Consider the following 20,196-nt stretch of genomic DNA (forward strand, 5'->3'; position numbering starts at 1 on the left):
CACCCATAATATGTGTATATGTGTGTATGTGTGTGTATATATATATATATATATATATATATATATATATATATATATATATAATATAATATAATATAATATAATATAATATAATATAATATAATATAATATAATATAATATAATATAATATTATATATATATATATATATATATATATATATATATATATATATATATATATATATATATATAATATAATATAATATAATATAATATAATATAATATAATATAAATAAATCTTCCCAACCACAAACTTTTGAACAGCAGTGTATATGAGAAAGTGATAAAAGTAGCTTGAAACATTTTGTATGTAACAGCCTTCTTACTTTAATCGTGATTCCATAAAGTAGCATCATGATTGCTCTGGCTAAACTCACCCTGCTCTCACTCACCCACATCCTTTTTCTTGTTGTGTGAGTTCGTGCTAGCAGTTCCCAGGCATGACTAATCAAATCAGGAGGGATTTGTGATTTAATAGTTGAGCTGCTGGAGTAGGGTTAGTTGTTCCATGCTGCTACAATGACACGCAACATTGAATTATTGAGCTCCTAATTCTGTTTTCTCTATGTGTGTGTGTGTGTGACTCCAGTGACTCCTCCCAGAGTGACACAAACTCTAAGGACTTTTGGTTGAACATGTCTGCATTGACGGCGTACCTCAGGAAGAGCTCTGAGCAGAATCCTTCTGCATCCTATTACAATGTGGACGTCTTAAAGTACCAGGTTCATAGCTTTCCATTCTGTTACTTTTGGGATAGTACTCTGTTAGTCCATGAATTCTTTAAGAAACATGTGAGTAAAGCTTGTTAGTAGTAGCTTTTCTAGTATGCTTGCATATTAGAGCTGCACAATTCTGGAAAAATTGAGAATCACAATTTTTTTTTTACAATAGAAATCACAATTCTCTCACGATTCTGAATAGACAACTAAACAAAATAACATGTATTTACTAGAGGTTCTGACAAAATGTTTGATTGCTGCAGTCCAATTAAAAACGATTTAATGAATTTGTTTTCAAAATCGTTTTAAATAAATGATTCAATAACCTATTCATAAAAACCAGTGTTAATTTTGACAGCAAATTTTGATTTAATTTGAGTCATTTTTTTATTTCATATTTTAGTTATCTGAATTTTTTTTAGTCAACTACATCTAATGGGTTTAGTTCAATTGTAATGCATTAATTAAGAATTTTTCTAAAATTTCCAAACCCATTATATACTCCTGGAGAAAATATCTATTAACCTGTTAATATGAATGATATATATATATATATATATATATAAAAATAAAATCACTTCTCCTAAAGAAGAACATATGGTCTTTTTTACAATTAATGATATATGCATTCTTTATAACAACATCATTCTTTATTCTTTCAAGCAGACATATTTATTTATATAAATTAAATATAATTAATCCTTGTTAAAGAGCAGTGAATGCTTTTCTCTTTTTCTTTTGTTGTTGGATTAATATTAAGGGAACAGACGCCATTAGGTTTATTACGCTGCTGTCACTTTAAGACCGAATACGTGGATCCAATGCACTGAAGCACATCTGATATTCTCACAATGGTTTACATTCTCTTAAGATATAACCGACTGTGTTTATGTCAATACTTACCAAAACAGACATTCAGAGCTCAATTCAGTACTCACACACTGTAAGTACACTGTGTATACGGCTTTATGCTTTCACGCCATCGAGCTTATTCAGATCTATCCATATGTCTGCTCTTCTCTTTCTCCCAGACTTTTACATATTTGAATGTTTTATGAGACATGCATGCCAACCCATGTCCCACTGGGTGGATCAGCACGTTACAATTCAGATATGCGCATCTACAGCACAAGACATAATTCTGACTGGATCTCTTCCCAAATCGTCCCTCCCTAACATTTTCGTCTATTTTCTATTCGTTGACGAAGATGTCAATAGATTTTTGTCATTCAAAACAGTTTTTTTTATTTAGTTACCGTCTTTTTTTCATCTGTGAAAAATGTTGTTGATAAAAATAAATAATGCCGAAAATTATTTTTCAACAAAATTAACACTAATAAAGACTCCACTTGGTTCATTACTGGATGAATTAGTCATTTGTCACCACCTACTGGTGTAAAGTTGCTTTCAAAAGGGGATTTTGATCGCTACCGTAGACATCCGTGTTTACAGTGCATTCGGAAAGTATTCACAGCGCTTAATTTTTCCACATTTTGATATGTTACAGTATTATTCCAAAATGGATTCAATTAATTATTTTGCTCAAAATTCTATAAAACAATACCCCATAATGACAACGTGGAGAAGTTTCTTTGAAATCTTTGTAAATTTATTAAAAATAAAAAACGGAAAAAAAATCACATGTACATAAGTATTCACAGCCTTTGCTCAATACTTTGTTGAAGCACATTTGGCACCAATTACAGCCTCAAGTTTTCCCATAGCCACTCCTTTGATATCTGGCTGTTTGCTTGGGGTCGTTGTCCTGTTGGAAGATGAACCTTCGCCCCAGTCTGAGGTCCAGAGCGCTCTGGAGCAGGTTTTCATCAAGGATGTCTCTGTACATTGCTGCATTCATCTTTCCCTCGATCCTGACTAGTCTCCCAGTCCTGCTGCTGAAAAACATCCCCACAGCATGATGCTGCCACCACCATGCTTCACTGTAGGGATGGTATTGGCCAGGTGATGAGCGGTGCCTGCTCTCCTCCAGACACGATGCTTGCCATTCAGGCCAAAGAGTTCAATCTTTGTGTCATCAGACCAGAGAATTTTGTTTCTCATGGTCTGAGAGTCCTTCAGGTTCCTTTTGGCGGTTCCTCTGGTGGTTCCAAACTTCCATTTATGGATGATGGCGGCCACTGTGCTCATTTGGGACCTTCAATGCTGCAGAAATGTTTCTGTACCCTTCCCCAGATCTGTACCTTGAAACAATCCTGTCTCGGAGGTCTACAGACAATTCCTTGGACTTCATGGCTTGGTTTGTGCTCTGACATGCACTGTTAACTGTGGGACCTTATATAGACAGGTGTGTACCTTTTCAAATCATGTCCAATCAACTGAATTTACCACAGGTAAATTCAATTTTGAGTGTCATGGCAAAGGCTGTGAATACTTGTGTACATGTGAATTTTTTTTCCCCCGTTTTTTAATTTTAATACATTTGCAAACGTTTCAAACAAACTTCGTTAACGTTGTGATTTTGGGGTATTGTTTGATAAATTTGAATAATGAATTCCATTTTGGAATAAGGCTGTAACATAACAAAATGCGGAAAAAGTGAAGCACAGTGAATAATTTCCGGATACACTGTACATACGAAGTACGAACTATAAACTTTAACCTCAGTACTTCTGTGATAATTTGAATTATTGTAACAGAAATACAAAAGATGGTTTGTGACGCTGTTTCATCTCTATACTGTACATGACAACTGCTCTCTCTGGGTCAGTGGCAGCACAAACACAGATTTGAATGTTTGCTGTCCTACTTGTCAAAGGTTTAATATACAGCCAAATTATTGTCATTTAGAAATAAGATCACGTGGGTGTTTGAATCAAAATCGTAATCTTTTTCTATTAATCCTGCAGCATTGTCCTCAGATGGTGAGCAAAGATCTTTTTGCCCTCTTTTCTCAGGTATGTTCAAATGGGATTCAGTCGACGCCTCTGAACCTTGTGGTGTACTGGAAATGTGCCCCTACTACTACAGACCTGCGAGTGGACTACCGATACAACCCAGAGGCCATGCAGCCCCCTGCTGCGCTCACCAATATACAGGTGTTAGTGCCTGTTAGTGGCGGGGTCACCAACATGCAGTCACTCCCCAACGCCATCTGGTGAGTTGGAGGGTGTAGGCTCATGAACATGCAAACAAACACGCAATATCTTGTGATACAAATAATCTCTGAATTATGGACCTAATCACTGTAAAATTTAATTATATACAAAATGTACACTACCGTTCAAAAGTTTGGAGTTGGTCAGATTGTTTAATGGTTTTCTTTTGCTCACCATGGGCCCTATCTTGCACCCAGCGCAATTGACTTTGTACACCGACGCATGTGTCATTCCTATTTTGCACCCGCGCAAAGCGCGCTTTTCCCTCCACAGAAGCACGTCGCTAAACTAGTGAATGAACTTGCGCTCCCTGGGCGGTTCAGCGCAAAAAAGGAGGCGTGTTCCGGCGCAAACAATCCCTGGTGCTATTTTGCTGTTCCATTAAACAAAGTCAGTGGCGCGTTGCGCGTTGTTCATTATGCTATTTTAAGGGCGCATGCTTGACCATAATGTATAACGTGCACAACGCGCATACACTTTGCTCATGTAACCTACACAGATGCAACAGTTATTTTTGCAAATCATAAATTGTTACACTAAAAAAATATTAACACATGAGATGACGGAAATCATTGTGGTGTGCCACGAAGATGTGAAAAAATAGGCATAAATCTAGCTTACAAATGATTCAGGCTAATTGTAATAATTAAGGATAAGACCTGTTTGCCCAATAGTGGCAAGACATATATGTATATAAGGACATCTGACAAATTGGTTTGTCCGTCAAGAACCAGGAAAAAAAATCGACTGAAAAACTGAAAAGACTGAAAGACTGAAAAAAAAAAGACTGTGAAATCACCTTTACCATAATGTACAACATTACAACTTCACTTCTCTGTCTTTCACTGCTCTTACAAGCACATCAGTCTCCTCGGCTGTGAACCGCTCCTGGCGTGCGCCTGGTAAATACGCCATAATAATAGCAATCCATAATGGAACTTGCGCACCTGCTTTTAAAGGGAATGTTGGATGACGCTCGGATTGGTTTATTCACGTTACGCCCAAACCACACCTATGAATAATGAAGCTACTTCAGACCAACCCATTTTAGATTTGCGCCGGGCGCAAGAGCCATTTATCCCGCCGGGAAAATAGCAACAGCGCCGAGACCCGCCCACAAAGTTACTTGCGCTACGCGCTTTGACACTTGCGTTTCAGATCGTTAAAATAGGGCCCCATGACTGCATTTATTTAATCAAAAATTCAGTAAAAACATCAATGTTGTGAAATAATATTAATATTATACTTCTATAATTGTTTTTTTTTTTATTGTAAAATATTTAAAAATGTAATTTATTCCTGTTACATTTTACAGTTGTGTTGCTTACAATTTTTAAGTTCAAAAGAGCAGCATTTATTTGACATGCAAATGTTTTGTAGCAATTTAAGTTTCGCTGTCACATCGAATCAGTTTAATGCGTACTTGCTGAATACATTTGGTAATATCTTTAAAAATAAAAAAAACTTTTACTGAGCCCAAATTGTTGAATGGTAGTGTATGCATAATTTAAGTCAGTTATACCAATAACAATTTGATTGTTACTGTTTTAATTAGGAATGCGGAACAGAGTAAGTCCTTATGGAAACTGAGTGACATTTCTGTCAAGTCTGAAAATGAAGGTAAGAACAAATACACTACTGTGCCAACAGATTCTGTTTCACTGCTGCTTAGCCATCATTGTTAAAGTAGAATCTTTGTGTGTACATGGCCCTATTTAAAAGGGTCATATCATGTATAATAATTTGAAATTAAAGTTCATTAAGTTCATTTAAAACTGAAACTTCAAAAAAGGATGCAAAACCAACTTGTTCTGTACATGTGGGGCAGTTCAATAAAACAGGTTTTATGTCAAACATCACATAAACAAACAGGAAAATAGGTCTCATTGCATCCACTTGTCTGAGAAACTGCAGACTGTGATATTTATGCTAGTAGCTAGTAGGGCTGCGCAATATATCGAAATATCGCAAATGTTCATATTGCAACTGCACACAATATCTGAATGATTTTGATAGGCTACTTCAACATTGTGAAAAGTGTACGTTTTAGGTTGATGCATATAGCAGAGAATAGACTGGACACATGACTGTTACTTATGTGACTGCTTGACGTTAAAAAGTTATTAAACACAATAACTTGCGGAAAACAACTCCTTGCAGTCTCGCGCTGTCTGCTGTCTGACACACACACCGAAACGTGCGCACAAGCCGCCTCTCTGAAAGCGTGTGATCCCTTCAGTTCTGTTTCATGTCTTGTTACACACTCAAACTGTCAAATACACACACAGTTATGTAAAAAATGGCGAGTATTCATCAAGATTTGTGACATTAATTTTTGCCAAAACACTGCTGGTCACTTTCATAAGCTGTAGCGATGCTTTCTTTTCCCAGAAAGAATGTGAAACACATAAATGGTATCATTATCATTTCTTATATAATTTAAATAGATTTTACACACTTAAAGCAATATTGTATCGCATATCGCATTATTTATAAAGTTATTGCATATCGCATTTTTCTTCAATATCGCACAGCCTTACTAGCTAGTTATTTTTATTGTTGGCGTTTTATTTGACCTAAATGTTAGTGAGAAGAAAAAAAAATCATTTTTAGATAACCTGCAAATGTGATAGACATCAGTTTTGAAGGTAATCTTTTGGAGGTATCTTGAGTATAACTGCTCCTATATGTAACAAATCACATACAAAAGGCCTGAACCGGATGTGATGCGACCTAAGGAATTTTGTTGTGCTTAACCCCCATTGGACTCAATAGCAAACCCTTAGCTTGTAATAAAGTACACCACAGTGCTGTTTCTCTTTTCCAATGCATCTAGGGGAATTTAAATAAGAGTTTTAAAGACAAAATGAAAACATATTGGAAAATGGTCAAAATCTATGTTTAGAAAGAGAAGTATACCACTGCAGATGCCACAATGTAATTTTCTATATTATGTTTATATATAATCTATATGTTTATCTATATTATGATTAAAAGGTCCTCTGGCACAAAGTACTTCACTGTTGACTGTGTGTATATATGTGTCAGGCTCTGGTTCTTTGAGGGCAAAGTTTGAGCTGACTGATGGTCCATCCATCCCTGCCACCATGGCTGTTCAGTTCTTCAGTGAGGGCAGCACTCTGTCTGGTGTAGATATGGAACTAGTTGGCTCCGGTTACCGGCTCTCCCTCAATAAGAAGAGATTCGCCACTGGTAAGAATGATTTTGAAAGGGTTGTTGAAGCGAAAGAGAGTTGAAGGGAGATAAAATGTCAATATGTGTATGTTTACATTCACAGGCCGCTACATGGCTGACTGCTGAGATCTGAGCAGACGCCTGTCCGCTGTCAAATGCAGGGAATCTGGAGGTTAATTTCTGTTCATTCATTAATTCTGTCACTGGTTCTCAATGGTATTTATGGAGGATCGTTAGAGGGGATGGAAAAAGAGGGCTGTCTGGGTGAAGGCCTCTCATGCTTCCGTTTCCTCTCTGCATTGTCAACGATCCAGTTCCAGTGAAGCACCTTTCTGGAGACTCGAGATTTTTATACTACACGCTAACGTAGCACTGAGTATCAAACACTGTGTACAAAGAAAAATAAAAAAAAGAAAAGAAAAAGAAAGAAGGAGGAATGTCAGGATACTGGTGAATGAAATCATTAATCTTTGATACTTTTTGATCTATTCAGAGTCAGACTTTTATAAAGTCAGAACGGTAGTGTTTGTTATTTTGATATGTATAGTTAACAGTTTGTAATATGAATTATATGTGTATAAACATACAGCATATCTAAACAAAAAAAGGACAAAAAAAAAACTGCACTAACAATCTTTCTGGATATTTGTTGAGCATTCATTTCTCCATCAGTCAGTCGCAATGACAATGAGGAGAACAAAAGGAGGAAAAAAAACCCAAGGAAAAAAAGTAGAGAAAAGAGAAAATGCCTCGGCAATAGATCACTTCATGCTCACAAGAACGCCTTACTTCTTGTCCAGAATGCCATGGTCTTTTTCATACCTGAGCATTGCACATCCATCTGCTAAATTCAGATTCCTTTCCCCTAATTTCTATTGTTTTCAATGTTACTTTTTTTCTTTCAGTTGTATTTTATTTTTTATTATGAATGTGCAATGAAGGTATAAGCTTTCAAAACTAAATTTAAGGATTGTTTTTACAGTTTAGTGCCATTTTCACTTTAACATTGTTAAGAGAACCTACTGGTTAGTTGTGTGTCTTGCTTAACAGCAAAAGGAAACATATACACTGACCTCAGTGCCTCTTTTCGGTTACTTAACATAATTGTACAGGAAAAAATGCATGTTTAAGTCTAAAAGAACCCATGTTTTCCTCATTTTTCCCCCTCTTCCTTAATTTTTGAAGTGCCAGTTTAGTTCTTTATGCTTCCTAATGGGATATTGAAGGGAGAACACTGCCTAAACTTTAACCTTTGTCCTTCAAACAGTTCACTGCGAAGCATGCGCTGTTCCCGTAATAGAAATCATCCAAATGTTTTCTGTCTATAACTCAGGCCTTATAGATGGCATATGTGGAAATCTGGGCAGGAATGATACCAAAATACCCAGCGAAAAAATTCACTGTGAGATTATTCAATTACAAACACTGAACCTGAGTATTTGGAGGGATCCTTGTTGATAAACAGACCAAAATGTTTTGAATATTAGCATATATAGATGAATTATGAACATACATACTTTTCAGTGTAGTTTCTTGACAACAGACTACCAAATTTTTAGGTAAATGTAATTTTAAGGGACACTGTGTATATATGTTTTCACCAAATGTGCCGTCACGTCTGTTTTTAAATGTTTCGTGTTAATAACAAACCTGAACGTTAGTTTCTTAAAATTATGGCTCAAATGAGCTAATTGCTTTGAGCAAGTTTGCCAAATACGGATCAAAGCACAATGAGCCAATGGAAGCTACGGGAAAGATTAAATGCGTGCAGGGTCCCAGAGTTTCCCACCGCCACGCATTGATTTTAATTATTTTATCGTTACATATTCCATTAGTTCTGTACCACAGCAGTTCACCGTCATCTTAGTACCGTCAAGAGTTTTCTTCATTTAGTCTTTATTTCTCAATTTTTGCTGGAAGCCAGTGGTGAGCATTCACAGTGCTTTAAGGGGGTCCGTCCCCCATACAAGGGCTACTTGCCTTGTCCTCTGTGGAGGACCACGTCTCCAAGGGCTACACCAATCCCAGACATAGCAGACACCATTTGTACCTTAAAATGAAAAACACTAAACACTAAATGCCAACAATGAAGGATCTTCATGAATCTGAAAACAATGACATTCTTTCGAATTACGTCTTGTTTTCGCCAGGAACTTTTTATCTCTTTGATAGCAGCCTAACAGTTTTGTGAAGTAACAACGTAAAGATTTTATATTCAAAATCCTCACTGTCTTTATGTAAAAATTTTTTAAATATTTGTGATTTTAATTAAGTTGTTTTCAGTATGAAATGTGGTGTTGGTGTCAGTAAAGAGGCAGAAATCAACTGGTGAACATCCGGGTCAATGTAGCATTCAAATACAATACAATATTGGCTTCTGTAGTCCAGGGCTTCAAGTGAATATGAACTAATTGTGTAGTTAGCGAGCTGGTTCTTGCTGCCTCTACAGCCATCACGTCAATATTCAGTCATTTTTGAACAATTAAAATTAAGTCTCCTCTTTAATTTCTTTCTTTCTTTTTATGTCCACATTCAATGGCATGTTAAAACATTTTTGTGAATTATTTTTCTCACCTAATGTACATTTTTACAAATATTTCTGCCATGTTTCTCTGCTTTATGACGCTCTGTGTCAGTAATAAATGTGTAATATATAAATCTATACAAATATAAGAAATACTACAGAAAGCTAACTTGTCTTGTTTCTTTTTTCATTTGCACATCTATTCAAAAATTGTTTTTTTAGGGTTCAATTCTCGCTATTAACTAGTAGTTGCTTATTAGCATGCATATTAGGATATTGGCTGTTTAATACTTATAAAGCACATATGAATGAATTTTTTCAAGTAAGGTGTACATTTTCAAACACATTACATGATATGTAATGAGAACATTGGTTTAATCACTGATACACAGCTGTAATCTTCTTTCAATTCAGTGCTTTTAGTTCATTCAATAGCAAACAATGCAAGATACATGTGTTAAATCCCCCTTGTTGCTGAATTAATTACAGTAATACATGCTGCTACAGATGCCACATTACAAAATACGTTTACATTACCTAACTTATGTAATTAATCTATATTGTTTGTAATAGTATCTATAATATTGTAATAGTATGCCAATACTGTAAATGTTCTAACTGCACCATATGACTGAAACTACAGTTGACCTTTACAGATGAAGGATGAGTTACAGTAAAGATGCAGTCTATGCATGGGAAGCAGTTTACTGTATCACATGGCATATACAGTAATGTCAAATGATGTATTTTGATGCCATCTGTCTCCCTTCTTCTGATGCATCTCTGATCAATCTGATTTTATACAGTCATTGACAGTTTCCCTTACTTGTCCCTGCTCTATGTCCACAAATTGCAAATATCTCTCTAACACACACACACACACACACACACACACACACACACACACACACACACACACACACACACACGTGCATGGACACACTTTGTACATAGTGGTGGTTCTCATCGAAGATAAATCACTTATGTAAAATGAATTCATTTGGTTATCCAAGTGTATTGTACTAACACAAAACATTTCTGAAATGTTTGAGAAAAAAAGTGCACTTTTGAATATCTGTTGATATTAGTACTGCATTTGCCAATTGCTTGTGAAAAGCCTGAAGTTGATCAGGTCATTTTGAACTAAATTCCCCCCAAAATAAGGTCACACATGGACCTCTTGAAAGCCTTATGTAAATCTTAATTACTTTAAGTACTAAATTAATGTTCAGAGCATGTATCTATTCTGATAACAGTGCTACAGACACAGATTATAGTACTGATTTGTAGACTGTGGCAATTTTGGACTTGTTTCCATGTATTTGTGCATTTTTCATGCACTTGATGGTTGATTTCTAGTTTGGAAAGAGTATGGGTAGATTTAACGATAAAGCAATTCAACATTCAGCTGTTTACACAGTCATGCTTCTGAACACATCTGCTGCACTTCCAGTGCTCCTTGCAAAGTGAAATAAAACTTACCCACATGTGCTAGCCATTCGGCTTTCTTACGCACCTCTTGTGTGTCTTTTATGTGTTTATGTAGCCTATGTGTCAGGGTTGGAGACCCCATCATGAACCCTTTCGAAAAAGTCTGTATGCTTTACAGTTTCATCCACATCAGACCTGCTTAATCCTGATTACACTAGGCTACTTGATCTGAATTGAATGCTAGAAACCTTTACATACAACAGTCATTTCGTTTTCTTTTTCAGGTTACATCTTTACGCTTTAGGCCAGTAGTTGGCTACCGTCTTTTAGTGGAATTATTCAATCAATCATTCAGGAATATACTAAATTCGGAACTGCATACTATACTACTATTAATGATTCTATGGCAGGAATAGGAAAATTTGTATGCTAGAATGTGGTTCCAAATTCAGCAATGGTGCACTTTGTTTTTTAACATAAGAAGTAGCACGGCCATTTGTAACAAATGCAAAACTTCCGGTGTCATTCGCTTCAAATTATTTTAGCTTTACGGAATGAACCATAACATGATATTGCAAACTGTATTTCGTATATTGTTTTCTTCTTTTTTCATATTCATAAACACTGGTTTGTAGCGCAAATAGTAGTTTACTGGGCTAGACGTCGTTATTTATTTACCTACAGCGGCTAATACATCGTCTTGCACATTTACAGAAAATATAGCTTGCTATAAGTAGTGCATCATATGGAACATAACTTAATACAGGGGTTTTCAAGGGTCCTCCAGAAGGTTCTAAGGGGTCCCCAGAAAATTTCAGGGAATAAAGAGACAAAGCAAAAATGGTTCAAGTCTGCTGAACATCATAACTGAATTTAAGAATTGTATATGTTTGCTTTGTATCTTTTAGTGAGTTTTTCTATACTATTAGAACATTTATACGAGTATTTCTATAGCTACTATAGTCTCCTTTATCTTGCTCACTGGGGTTGTAAGGCAGTATTCCTAATGCAGTACGAGAGCTGCTTACATACATTTATTGTGAAAGTTGATTATACAAATAATTTTTAATTCTTCTTCAGGTTTTTACATCCAACATTAAGTATAGCCAATTTAATTTTGGAAGCAACATGATGTATTTATAATGTCATACTATTTATCTAACAGTTTAAATGTTATTATTTATTTTTTTTCATACATAAAAAAAAAAGTGACCCTGGAGCACAAAACCAGTCATAAGTCTCACGGGTATATTTGTGGCAATAGCCAACAATACAGTATGGGTCAAAATTATAAATGTTTCTTTTATGCCAAAAATCATTAGCCTATATTAAGTAAAGATCATGTTCCATGAAGATATATGTATAAATCTTTATTTTTAAAAAAATGACCCTTATGTTTTGTGGTCCAGGCCAGGGTCACATACAAGGACTTTAGGAAGGGGGTCCCTCATAAAAGGTTTATCATATTTGGGGTCCTTGGCATCATAAAGTTTGAAAATCCCTCACATTTCCGGGTTTCTCAGAGCGGAAGCCATCGTTGGGTTAACTTTTATAGCGGTGAATGAGAGTATACATTAAATATATGTTTTGTCTCCCCATTTGCTCAAATAGCAAAATAAAAACTCCACAATAGTGATTTTACAATTTTCAAAAAGAGAGAAAAAATTTAGTGAGGCAGTGAAAATAGAGAAAGATGACATTTTTACCATCACTCCCAGCGGTAACTTGTTTTTTGTAATTTGATGCAAAAGTAATATTAGTATTAGTGTTATAAATGTACATACATTTAAAAAAAAAAATGAAAATACAAAAAACTTTGCAGGAATCAGGATTTACGATATTGATGACCGTTAAAACGCGTCATCACAGTCTAGTGTCATCAAGCGATTTGTTCACGTCACGTCAACGGACCAAATAATAATATTCATTATTAAACGCGTGCTGCAGTTAAGTCGTCTATCGCTTTAAATGCTCAAAAGTGAGATGAAAGTGATTCCAACGGTATCTTTCCTGTGTTTTTGTCGTTGGTATTAAATTAGGAGACTCGAGATAATTTATCAATGCCTTCATTCATTTGAACCTTTTTCCAGTGACGAAGCAAAAACAGACTGAGCTGGCAATCATCTAAAATGTAAGTTGCTCAATAAGTTACCAATTTCTTGTTTATTTAACTGTTTTATACAAACAATTGTTGCTGTTGTTGGTGTAAACACTCGGAACAACATATCTCGTGCTCACAATTGAAATTAATTTAGTAACGTTAACGTTACTTACTTCGCCACCTGATCTGTGGCTGCTGTAACGTTAACGTTTTTTGTCAGAGACCATTATACTATGATGCAAAACAGCCTCCCGCCACTCTAGATTAACACCAATCGATGCACTATCTCAGTCACTCAAAGTGATTCAGATTAAAGATATTATGCTATCGAAGGTTAAAGAGGAGAGGGTCTTTCGTCTCTTTAGCTAACTGATTTCAAATGTTCTTTGGATGTTGTCACAGGCTGTGTTTTTGCAGAGACTCTGTGGGGTAATAGAGTTGAGTTATTAAAGAAGGAGAGAGCAGGAGCAGCATCACTTACGTTTATGCTCCATTACAGAATGACATGGCCTTTTGATCCAACGCCCCCCTCTTCAGTATGAGCAAAACCATCTGAGCAAACACACTAGCTGGGCCTACATAACTTAAAAATGTGTTTGCTTTTCTCCTCCATCTCACACTGTTCCCCTCATTTACTCCTCTTTAATCCTTTGGCTTCTCTTTCTCTCTCTCCATCTTTCCACGTTTCCACCCGCGCTCATCTACTGACTGTATTCTGTTTATTTTCTTCTCTCCTCCATTCTAAGAACATCTATCCTCCTGTATCATCTCTTTTCTCTCTTCCTCCTCTGCTAACCACACCTAATATCATTCTTGATCACAGGCCACATCTGCCGGCTCCTCCCTCTCTTCAGCCTTTGGTAGGTCTCCCAAAACAACAGTGCACGAGGAGCTTGCTTCATACCATCTGAAATCCTTCAAATTCTCCAGACGCTCATATTTCACCCTCTAGAATCCATATGATGAAAGATGTTTTAATAGAAACCTTGTTTTAGTGCCATGTCATCTGTTCAGTGACATCTCTGTAACTTTTAATGCTTTCGATACTAATTCTAGGCACTGTTGACTCATTATAGTGATTATTGAAGCCATGGAGCTTCACTGGTGCTGCAAGGGTTAACTGGGTCCTCAAGTCACGGAGATGAATCTGGACATGGGAAGGACTCTGTTGATTTTGATGAGGTTTGCATGTGTTTACTTCATTTGGCTATACAATATTGTCCCTATAAAGTGAGCTAAAGCTGGGACTTTTTCAGAATGTGAAATTACTTCAGGCAGAGTAAATGTAAGTAATGTGTGTACCTACTTAACTGGGTTTTGGGGACAGATATGTACCCAGGAGTGAGTTGAAGTGCCTCTATTATATAGAGAGAGTATAGGTTTGTTCACTAACCATTTGAATAATTTATTATGATTGATTATGGTTTCCTTCCAGGATTATCAGTTAATTTGAAATAATCACTGTATTTGACACTGCAAGTTTAGTGGCATTAAATCTTCTTTAAAATATATTCACAGTTTGTTTGAGACTGATGCAGTTAGATATCTCGTCCTGTACTATGCCTAAATGTTTTTAACTCGTAAATATAGCAAAATGTATAGACAACAAACAAGTGAGGACATTTCTAGTGGTGCTCTCACTATTTGAAAAGCTCATAAAATAGCTACAATCATGTCACAAAGTAACCATAATGCTGAGAGTGAATGTTTGTTTGACCTGTGCATGCTTGGATACTAAATTTCAGTCATTTTGTTTACAGGCTGACAGATACAATTGTCCATCTACTGCCTGGCTTTTTACGGGGATCATTGTGATTGGTTCCCTTTAGTTACTCAGCAACAGCATTTGTTTCTCATCTTGTATCTCTCTCCCCCCTCCTATCCTATCTATGCCTCTGCAATGCATGCTGGTTCGGAATCAGATTGATGAATGGGCACGTAAAAATGTTCCTCCATACTGAGCAAAAGAGAAACGGTGCATGAGAGCTCAGAGCAGTAGAAGGATGGAACAATGGGCGGATAGGAGAAAAGCAGGTTGGAGGGAATGAGAGATGTGAGAGAGAGAATAGGCTTTCGTGCCTGGCGAGCAGAGCCACGTCATGGGCAATTTGTCATAAGGTTGGGGGCCATGATGGAGGATGGTGACATCTTAACTCCCATGGAGCACTTCCCACAGTGTCTACTATACTATCTGCCAACCAAAGATGAGGGGATATTGCTTGCTCCAGATCACACCAAAAATATCAAGGCTTTGTGTCCTGTATTGCAGTCAGATAATCATATCTAATCACATAGCATGGCGCTATGGAATAATTGATTCTAAGAGAGCAATTCAGCATTCAGTGATATTGTGTCAATAATATTCACTGTCATCCATGGCAACTTCATATATCAGACTGAAATTGCCGCCACTTTCGTGCCTCACGTATTACACCATGGACTCGTTCTCTTGTTTTCATTACTATCACGGATCTGCCAGGCTCTCACCTCAGCCAATCACAACGCACACCAGAGTACTAACTAGGGCTGCACGATAAATCACAACAAAACCGCACGCGATTTGGCGAAGGCTGCGATTATTGCATGCGCAGCTTCTCAGTGCAGCACGGCTGTGATCAGTAGTAAATTCTGCTCTCTGCAAGCCAGAGGCCGCTCTCACGCAAGGTACTTCAAATATGTGCTGCAGAAGTACGATAGCACGCGTCATTTATGGAAATCCCTATGAACATCATACTATCGGTAAGCTGAATAAACAGAAACACTCTGATTGATTAAACATAATAAACATGACTAAATGCTTCTATTACTAACCAATAACACCTGCCCCTCACCTGCACCATCATCAAGCCAGCTACAAAAGCACACACCTGGTATCACATCATTGTCTGGTGTCATTTCTACGAAGTGGGCTACTTACCTAGCCTGGATGCCAGCCGAACTTAGGTCTGGACTTGATCCATTGTGGAGCAACTATGCTCGAACCGGGCTTTATGATGGTGGACATATGATCAACAGTAACGTAATCATTCACGTCACTAAAGAGCGCTTGGGTTGAATTCGTTCTAATCCTAAACTGAGAACTTGTTCATATATTCATTCACCTTTACTATTTCTCTCAAAAATGATGATTGTGTTGGTAAGTGCTCCGTGTATCCATAAATTATTTTTTACAACACCAGCAAAGATCGTTTACACTCATCTTCTTCTTCTACTTCTTCCAGCGTGTGTGCAGTTGAGTTTTGTTGACAACTATGCGTCGCTCACCAAACGTCACTTACTCCGTTGCTCTGATTGGTTGTAGGTCTATCCAATTGAGTGCATTTTCTTTCCTGGTACGGTTAAAACACGCCCCAATAATCACAGCCCAATGAAGCAGTATCAAACTCATATTCTGACTAGAATCTGAATATGACAAAGTCAGTCTACTACTTACCTGTTCTCCAGCGTTCAGTCCAGTGATTATCTCTAGTGTTAGTACTCGTTTTCGTTTCCCTTGTCTTCTGTGTTCTCCTCTCATCACCTGCAAAGGAGGTGTGTCTGCCATACTCCATACCGCCATACCAAACACGTCGAGGTGTGTGCGTCCATCCAGCCATCCGTCCAGCTGTCCACGATCTCCTGCACCTGTAAATCAAGAAGGTCTTCATTACTAAGCTTTACTCATTCTGAAAAGTCTATTTGAATGGCATACTCGCGTGTATTCTCCATTCTGCTCAGTGCTGCTAATAAAGCTCACCGTTCACTACATTTCTCTCTGTCTGAGTCTGCATTCTGTAGCAGAAGACCGGACCAAAAATGAACGACAGCATCATGAGCACCTCAGACCCTTTCCAGGAGATTGTGGATTCCTTTCAACGTATTCTCACCACCTCAGTGTCTACTACCACTTCCATCATCACCACCACCACTTCTTCACCGACAGTTGTTGCCAGTTGTTGTCTTATGGCCAAACCAGCACCCTACTCTGGCTCGGTTGAGGATTGCAAGGGATTCCTTCTCCAGTGTTCGTTTGCCCTGGAGATGCAGCCGCATCTCTATACCACCGATCGAGACAAAATTGCATTCATCATTTCCCTTCTGACAGGGCGAGCGCTCCAGTGGGTGGAAACCATCTGGTCCCAGGCTGGTTCTGTAACACAATCCTTGGATAACTTTGTCAGTCGTTTCCGCAAAGTCTTCACAAAGCCTGTGGGAGACCCTTTTGTTAGTGAGCAACTGTATCATCTCCGCCAAGGAAAAAGTTTATTAATGATTATGATCTCAAATTCAGAACTCTAGTAGCCGCCAGCGGTTGGAATGAGTGCTCGCCACCTAGCAACAGGGTGCAGCTGTATCTCGCTGCATACAATGATACCATTGGCCTCGAATGTTTCATCCAGATAACCACCAGAGTCGGCAATTGTATGCAGTCGTGTCTCGAAAATACCAGGGCCAGCAATCCTCCTTTTACCCTCAGCGCTCCAGAACCAAGCATCAAGCCCATGCAAATAGACAACACTAGACTCACTCCAGCTGAGGGGCAAAGGAGGCTGCCCCAGGGGCTTTGCCTATAGTGCTGTGTTGGTGGGCATGTGATCTCATCATGCCCTGTCCGTAATCTACGACCATTGATTAGTTTTGTCCATTGTAACGCAGTTTGTTGTTATGGGAAGAAAGAGGAGGGAACCGGCAAACGTTTAACACTTTATTATAAATAAGCACAAAAATGTGGAGTGCAATAAGTGAGGAGACAAGAGACAGAGATGCGTCGAGTCAGCTTTATTCTCCACTTATTATTCAACTCAGAACTCAACAGCGAGTGAGATCAAAACATCACAACAAAACGTTTCAACCGGAACCACATATCCTCTCCTTCTCCCTTAAAGGTACAGTCCCTTAGGGAATGTCTCTAACAGTCCTCTTTGTGGGTCACCACACAGGCCCCCCCAGAATTCACCTATAAAAACAGGGCCAGATCGAACACTATTCACTAGTGCAAAACAGAACAGTCCAGCTCCTAACAGTCCCTACAAGAGTCAACGTCTAGGGGGGCGGACCTGGCGGCCACACCGGCTGCGCTTAACAGGAGGGGGGCAAAGGGAAAAAGGCGGGGCAGGGGCAGCGCCAGGGGCCGGGGTCGAGGCTGCCGCAGGGGGGCGCCCTCGCCGTGGGGGCTGGGCCAGCTGAAGCGGTTCACCAATATCCACATGAGCAGGCTTGAGCCGGTCTATAGCCACCCGCTGAGGCCTGCCCCCCATATCCACAAGGAAGTTCTTAGACCCTCCGACCAGTACACGGAAAGGCCCATCGTAGGGGGGCCGCAGCGGGGTACGAAGGCCATCGTGGCGGATGAAAACATACTTGGCCGACGGTAAATCCTTGGGCACGTAGGACTGGGGGAGGCAATGGTGAGATGTCGGAATGGGCACAAAAGCGTCTGCAATATCCCGGGACACGGCACGATGGGAGGCAACCGACCACGGGGCCGTGGCCTCTGGAAGAAACTCCCCAGGGACGCGCAGAGGCTGGCCGTACACCAGCTCGGCTGATGAGGCTTGAAGATCCTCCTTGGGGGCGGAGCGAAGGCCAAGCATAACCCATTGGAGGCGGTCAGCCCAGTTGCTGCCCGTAAGGCTGGCCCTGAGCGTGGCTTTCATGTCACGATGAAACCGCTCGCAAAGTCCGTTACTCTGTGGGTTATAGGCTGTGGTACGGTGGACTTTCACCCCCAGGACCTCGGCGACTGCCGTCCAAAGCTCCGATGTAAACTAAGGACCTCGGTCCGAGGAGAGGTCGGACGGTGTGCCGAAACGGGCCACCCAAGCCGTGATAGATGCCCGGGCCACTTCGGCTGATGTAGTGGATGACAGGGGAACCACTTCTGGCCACCTAGTGGTCCTGTCCACCATGGTGAGGAGGTAGGTATAACCACGGGAGGGGGGAAGTGGGCCCACCAGGTCCACATTCACATAATCGAACCGTCTCTCTGGTACTTTGAAGGGTGCCAAGGGGGCCTTGGTATGACGCGTCACCTTTGCGCGCTGGCACGCCACACAGGCAGCCGCCCAGGCCCTAACGTCCTTCCACAGGCCTGGCCAGACGAACTTGGCCCCCACCAACTTGGTAGAGGCCTTCACCCCCGGGTGGGAAAGGCCGTGGATAGCGTCGAAAACCTTGTGCCTCCAGCCAGCAGGTACCATGGGGCGTGGTTGGCCGGTGGAGACGTCGCAGAGGAGTGTAGTGTTGGCCGTGTCAAACACCACCTCTTCTATGAGCAGCGCTGTGGGGGCCGTCCTGTAGGCTTGCACCTCAGAGTCCGTGGTCTGGTCCTCAGCCATGGCTGCATAGTCGAGGCCCAAATGGACGGACCGTGTTACCGCCCGGGAGAGGCAGTCGGTGACGAAATTGTCTTTGCCAGCCACGTGCTGAATGTCAGTGGTGTACTGCGAGATGGCAGAGAGCTGTCGCTGCTGTCGACCAGACCATGGCTCCGAAGACTTGGCCATGGCAAACGTCAGCGGCTTGTGGTCAACGAAAGCTGTGAACCGCCGGCCCTCCAACAGGAAACGGAAATGACGGGTGGCGAGGAACAGACCTTGGAGCTCCCTGTCGAAGGTGCTGTATTTCCTCTCATTGTCATGGAGTTGCCTGCTAAAAAAGGCCAGCGGCTGCCAGGCTCCGCCCACCCACTGTTCACACACAGCCCCCACGGCATAATCAGAGGTGTCCGTCGTAAGAGCAACTGGGGCGGTCGGAGACGGGTGCGCCAGCAGAGCAACGTTGGCCAGCGCGTTTTTGGCAGTCTCAAAAGCATCATACATCCCCGGGGACCAGTCCAACACGCTCGCCGGCCTTCCACCCCGTAAGGCGTCGTGCAAGGGTCGCATGAGTTGGGCCGCATGGGGGAGGAAACGGTTGTAGAAGTTCACCATGCCCAGAAACTCCTGCAGGGACTTAACAGTGCGTGGGCGTGGGAAACTGGCTACGGCGTCCACCTTGGCAGGGAGGGGGACAGCCCCCTGCGGGGTGATGTGGTGGCCGAGGAACGCGATGGACGACCGGCCAAACTCGCACTTGGCCGGGTTGATGATGAGACTGTGCTCACTGA

At 40.1% G+C, this 20,196-nt stretch overlaps 1 protein-coding gene across 8 annotated transcripts in view; it reads left to right on the forward strand.

The window, feature by feature from the left end:
• The window catches only part of fcho2 (FCH and mu domain containing endocytic adaptor 2), a 47,218-nt gene extending 37,474 nt beyond the window's left edge, over positions 1–9,744 (forward strand). For all 8 annotated transcript variants that reach the window (XM_079814920.1, XM_079814924.1, XM_079814926.1 and 5 more), the window contains 5 exons: positions 613–745; positions 3,658–3,857; positions 5,414–5,478; positions 6,907–7,071; positions 7,157–9,744. In XM_079814920.1, coding sequence (XP_079671046.1) covers positions 613–745; positions 3,658–3,857; positions 5,414–5,478; positions 6,907–7,071; positions 7,157–7,179 — 586 coding nt within the window. In that variant the 3' untranslated portion in view covers positions 7,180–9,744. The remainder of the gene's footprint in view (positions 1–612; positions 746–3,657; positions 3,858–5,413; positions 5,479–6,906; positions 7,072–7,156) is intronic.
• Positions 9,745–20,196: the final 10,452 nt, after the last annotated feature.

Source organism: Gobio gobio (assembly GCF_949357685.1).
Source record: "Gobio gobio genome assembly, chromosome: 4".
Taxonomy (NCBI): domain Eukaryota; kingdom Metazoa; phylum Chordata; class Actinopteri; order Cypriniformes; family Gobionidae; genus Gobio; species Gobio gobio.